Here is a 5,860-nt window from a genome sequence, read left to right on the forward strand (position 1 = left end):
ACAGAAAATCGCGGATCGACAGCGACACTTTCATTTTGCATCAGCAACATGGCTAGTGGGAAATTGTTCAAATCAATCGCAAGTTCCAGCAGCGCGTTGTCGTTGTATCCGTAGTCGAACTCTGGTGAATGTTCTAAAAACAGAGCCACGCGCGACGTCTGATTGAAACGGCAAGCGTCGAACACGGCTTCTTGTAGACTGTCGTCGTCCACGGCCAGATGTGGAAGTATAATTTGAGCCGCTTCAAGCGTCCCGTTTAAATAGGCGTCTAGGAGGTCGTCAAAGTCACACAGACCTAAATGTGGCGCCACCAGTTGCAGAACACGCGCGTTGTTGCTAACCAGGACATGGCTTACGACGGATAGTAAGTCTGGTACGTTGCGCATGAGAACTGGAACCAGGTCTGCTTGATCAAAAAAGCCGTCCAGGGTTAGTTCGTATTCGGTGGTGAGTGGGTGGGCTAGAAAAGCTTCCAACATTTCGGCCGTGCCGTGCTTGAATAGGGATGATTCTATTTCTCCAAAATCGTCGGTAGCCGATAGGGACGCGTTGAATAGCGGCACATTGTTGGTGGCAACGGCTATAACTGTCATGTTTTGAATATCATTTTCATTGATATAATCATCCACATCGAACCCCCGTTTTTTACCGGCAATAATCATAGCCAGCGGAGCATTCCCTTCCTTGTAAGCTCGTTCCGCAAGTGCTTTGCGATCATGCACAAGATCAAAGTCGGGGTGTGATATGAGACTTTGTATCATGTGTATATTCACAGTATTCAAACTACTATGTATTAATTCGGTGACGTCATCGTCTCTCATATCGAGATAATTGATAATGACCGAGCGTATATCGTTTGTCGTAGACGCAAAGTTTTCCGTACATAATGTGTGTGCATACCTGGTCATTGGTCGCGTACGTAAAAACGACCGTACAACGCCGGCCGCGGATGATCGAAAGAAAAACTCGTCCAGATAATCGGTGAAAATTTTGATCGCATCGTCCTCGTCCAGTGTCGGCATGATCAGGTCTACATTTAACCAGTGGTGATGTCGTGCTTCTCGGACCAACAACTCAGCCGCGGAGAAATCCGTATGTCTGCAAATCGAAACGTTTTCAAAGAGGAGTTTGAACATTTCCGGTGAGAGCTCTTGATCAATGTCATCAATGCAGATGTTTCGATCTGCAGAAATTATAGCTCGTACTAGATCCAGACGATTCATTATAGTAGCTGCGATAAACACTGGTTTTAATTCATCGTCTCATATAAGCCTTACGTCGACACGGTCTTCGATGAACGCCTGTATTGCGTTTTCGTCCATTGTTTATATATTTATATATATATATATATATATATATATATATATATATATATATATATATATATATATATATGTTAGGGTCGGCGGACACGACGAAACAGCTGATGAAGAAGCGCGCGATGCACTACATTATGCCGAACGGGACTTGCCGACAGCGCCGATTTGAACAGCATGAACAGCCAACTGTCCAACACGGCGGTCGTCACGATGGGTGTTAGGGTGCCGACAGCGCCGACTTGAACAGTATGAACGGCCAACTGTCCAACACGGCGGTCGTCACGATGGGTGTTAGGGGTGCCGACAGCGCCGACTTGAACAGTATGAAACCTCCAACACGGTGGATTTGAAATGAAGCAATTTTTTGAAGCAGTTTTTGAAGCAGTTTTTTGAAGCAGTTTTTGAAGCAGTTTTTTGAAGTCAATTTTTTTGAACCACAGTATCTGGTGCAGTTCCTGGGGCTCAGAATTTGAAATTATTTTTTTGAAGCAATTTTTTGAAGTCAAGTTTTGATCCGCAGTCTCTGGTGCAATTCCTGGGGCTCAGAATTTGAAATTATTTTTATTTCAAGAAAGTCTGCATAAAAATAAGGCAGTTTCCAGTTTGGTAAAAAAATATGGCATTTTCGCGTTTAAAAAAAAGAATGGGATTTTTTTTAGTCAAAACAAGGTAGATCCACACACAGCTGGCCAGTCACGACAAATGTCTACCTCATGCTGGTGTCGCTGCAGGATCAGATAACTGGTACCTTTAGGGTCAAATGTCTGCAATAAGGCAGAGATTCATTGCTGGGGAGCGATATCATTCGTCTCCAGCATGACCGTAAACGCATTAAGCGTACAAGTTAGCGTGTCGAGGTCATGGTTGTTTATAAACTCGACCTGCTTGCTGTTGGCATCCCAGTTCGACTTAAGTCGACTGATCTGTCCCTTGTACTTCTGGTTGTCCCTGTGGTCTTGTCTACGCTGAGCCTGAAGTAACTGGTCTATGCGCTTTTGCTTAATCGCAATAATATTCGCATGGTATGCTACGTCATCAGCATGATGCGCAGCATGGGCGACTTCCATTTTATTGGTATAGTCGTCGATCACCTCGTCAGAGTGGAAATCCTCTGCGGGTTGGTGTAAAGCCGTGCGGTCGAAGCGATTAAACTCGACATCGTTCACACGTCTGCGGGGATGATTAATATCCCTTGGCGTCGGAATAACATACCCAGTTTTAACTGGTTTCCGACGATTGTCCTCCCAATTGGGAACAAGTGGCGGAGTATATTTCCTTACCTCTCGGGCCTATAATACCTTTGAGGACAGGTGACTCACGACCAGGTGTCAGAACAGGCGAATGATTAGCCTGTTCTTCTGGCAGTAATGCCTCGTACGGTATATCGACGCTGTGCATATCTGGGTCATATGGCTCAGGTGTCGAGCGTGAGTCTTTGGGCGTAATTACCTGTCGACGTTCTGTCCACTTCTGTAGGGCTTCAGTAATGCCCGGGGAAACATGCTCGCGTAAGCGCTGTGTATATTTTCCTGATCTTTCTAATTGATCTACATGCTCGACAGTCAAGTCTTTCATAATAGTAGCTAACTGATTCTTAAGATCAGTGTATTTAGTAATTAACTAACTTATGTGCTTCGGCTTAGAAGTCTCGGACGTATATTTGGTTTTGCTACTTGAGCTTGCCTCCTCTTCTGGTTCCATAATAGGTTCCTTCTGAGATTTGTCCTTGTCCCCTATAATTGGGGACGCCCTCATAATTGGGGACTTTTCTTTCTGATTTTCGTCCGAAGAATGGGTTGGGGCATCTTGCGACGTATCCCTTGTCTCACTTCTTGGCTTCGTTAATGCAAGCTTTGAAGTTGAGGCTATTTGGCCCTCGGGCTCTGTCAGAAGGAATAGTCTCCTTAAGCGGAGTGGCTACTTCCCTATCTGAAGCATTGTCCTTTTGACTATAATTGTCAGAGGCAAGTGCTTTGGCTACAGTGCGCTTAAATGCATCAGCAGCGGCGTCGGTTGCTTGCGCAGTAGTAATAGCTGCGGCAGCGTTAGCGACTTCTCTCTCCATCTTCTTCTTTTCAGCTCTACGCTTCTTAGAAGGAGTGTTGTCTTTCTTGGTCATAATCTTAACTTATGACTACTAGCTCGTCTCTTAACGACTAGCTTAGATAAGAGAAAAAAATATGTTGTGGTAGTTAACTTAAATTTACGCTTAAGTAGTCTGAGTAATTAATGCTTTGCTAACTTTAAAATGTGTAAGATTCGGTCTAATAAAGGCGATACTAATGCCTTAGAATAAATAGACGCGTAGGTAAATTCTTTATATCGTGTAAATATCGATATAAATAAACGAAATGAGACGTTTAATAAAGTTAGATTTGCCTCGTGAAAACAGCAATACTCTGAGGGATTGTGAGGCTGAGACATTGCCTATATATCATCCTCTCAGTACTGTTACCGCCGAAGGGATTTTATTTAGTGTTTCGTTGTCGCTCTATTCAAGGGCGAATCCGATAGACTCATAAAATCCTATCTTTAGAAAAAATAAAAAATAAATAAAAATACTCTTGACGTCTTTAGTTATTGTCTTAACCAATAACTTGCCACTATCAAGAATTACCGACTTAGCCTTCACTTCATCAGACTGGCACATCTGGCTGGCTTATCAGAGGATCAACTAGGCAACGTTAATAGTTCCTAGAAACCTATATTCGGTTGAGCCATCTCGCTACCGAAGTATTCAGATGTAAATAAAATTGGAAAGTAAATAAAGCTCTATTAATAGAACTAGACCAACTCTTTTATGTTTGGTATTTTACTGAGGCCTTTTAATGGCCTCATCCAAATATCTGATATGTTAAAAGGAAAAGGTTTAATTAATAAAGCCATTAAAAACCATTTTAGGAAACTTAAGTTCCTCGTGCTATTAAGAGTACGTTTATAATTTGCGTACTGCTTAAGAGTACATTTATACATAGAGTCTAATGTGGATGCCCGGCTTATTACAGGATTTTATGAGTCTCTCGGATTCGCCCCAATGAAACATACCATAGTTTCTAATAGAGTGACAACGAAACATTAAATAAAATCCCTTCGGCGGAAACAGTACTGAGAGGATTATATATAGGCAATGTCTCAGCCTCACAATCCCTCAGAGTATTGCTGTTTTTGCGAGGCATACCTAACTTTACTAAAAGTCTCATTTCGTTTATTTACTTTGATATTTTCACGATACTTAGAATTTACCTACGTTTTTATTTACTATAAGGCGTTAATATCGCCTTAATAGACCGAATCTTACAAGGGTGTATTTAGGGTGTAGCATAAAGCAGATATGCAGTTACAACTTTGTGTATCACGATACATCGTTCTCCTTAAATACTCCACACTTGATGGGCATTCAGGGATGTATTGATGTGATTTTACAAATATGTTCATAGTATACGCTGTATTGGTCATCTGTTTACACATTTGCATATAAGTAAACAACAGTTCTGAGAGTATTATATGTATGTTTCGGCAGAAGGCACTCAGTTACCCTCTGTCGAGGCACGTGTAATGCGCATAGATATATACTCCAGGAGTTATTACTCTTGGGTAAACTCAGTTTGTGTAAACTAGGAAAAACCTTCGAGATTGATTTAGATTAGGTAACTAGTGTTATTTACAAATGTCAGAATAATATTATAAAGACAAGACCATTTTTGTGTAATATAAAACACCCATACTGTCACTAGTAAGTTGACACTATTGTTGACGGATGGAGTGATACCAGGTAATTATGCTATAATAATTATACAAGCAGAAATGTTAACACAATGGTGTAGTTGCACATCTTATAATGAACAAGGTAAAAACATAAATGGATGTCGCGGCATACTGGTATATTCGTTGGATGATGCAGTCACTTGATGCGAGATGATTGGGGAATGTAGGAGGCACTTGCCTATTGCGTACAATGCCAGTTAGCAGCTTCCCATATTTAGCGAAGAGGCATAAAAGGAACATGGCTGTCATCAGCATAGGCAAGCATGGAAATAAATTACTTCTTGTTGAGTTGGGATGTTAGTAATGTTATAGATACTAAATTTTCAAGTTATGAAGTACAAGTGCATAATTTGGACAAGAATAGTATAAATAGAGTTGTGAAAGAATCACAATTGATATCTACTACTGAGTCTAAAACTTGTGTAGTAAACTGTGAATAAACGAGGTTTTTACTACCTTACAAAGGTGGTTTTCCTGCAGAAATATTCGTGCTTGGATTTTGCCATTCTCGCGGACTACAGGGATTAATTTATTTTAGGAGGCTATGGCTTGAAATCGATAAATTTGCATATTTCAGCACTTTTCGGCCTAAATAGGCCTCGCACCTTGGCATGGGCAGTCATGATTCAAATCGTATTCAACCGGTCTCAACTTCATTTCTTTCAGGTGCACCCTTCCTTCTTTTTTTCCCGGGGGGTGTGGTGGGGGTGGTGGGTGGTTTCGCTATTCGAACACCCTTATTTACACCTTTTTTTTGGGGGGGGGGGGGGGGGGTT

The 5,860-nt window shown here is 41.6% G+C and overlaps 1 protein-coding gene across 1 annotated transcript in view; it reads right to left on the reverse strand.

The window, feature by feature from the left end:
- The window catches only part of SARC_06432 (hypothetical protein), a gene marked incomplete at both ends in the record, with an annotated part of 1,636 nt that extends 413 nt beyond the window's left edge, over window positions 1–1,223 (reverse strand). Inside the window, one exon of the mRNA XM_014299684.1 lies at window positions 29–1,223. Coding sequence (XP_014155159.1) covers window positions 29–1,223 — 1,195 coding nt within the window. The remainder of the gene's footprint in view (window positions 1–28) is intronic.
- Between the last annotated feature and the right edge of the window lie 4,637 nt (window positions 1,224–5,860).

The sequence above is a fragment of the Sphaeroforma arctica genome (assembly GCF_001186125.1).
Source record: "Sphaeroforma arctica JP610 unplaced genomic scaffold supercont1.457, whole genome shotgun sequence".
Classification (NCBI taxonomy): domain Eukaryota; class Ichthyosporea; order Ichthyophonida; genus Sphaeroforma; species Sphaeroforma arctica.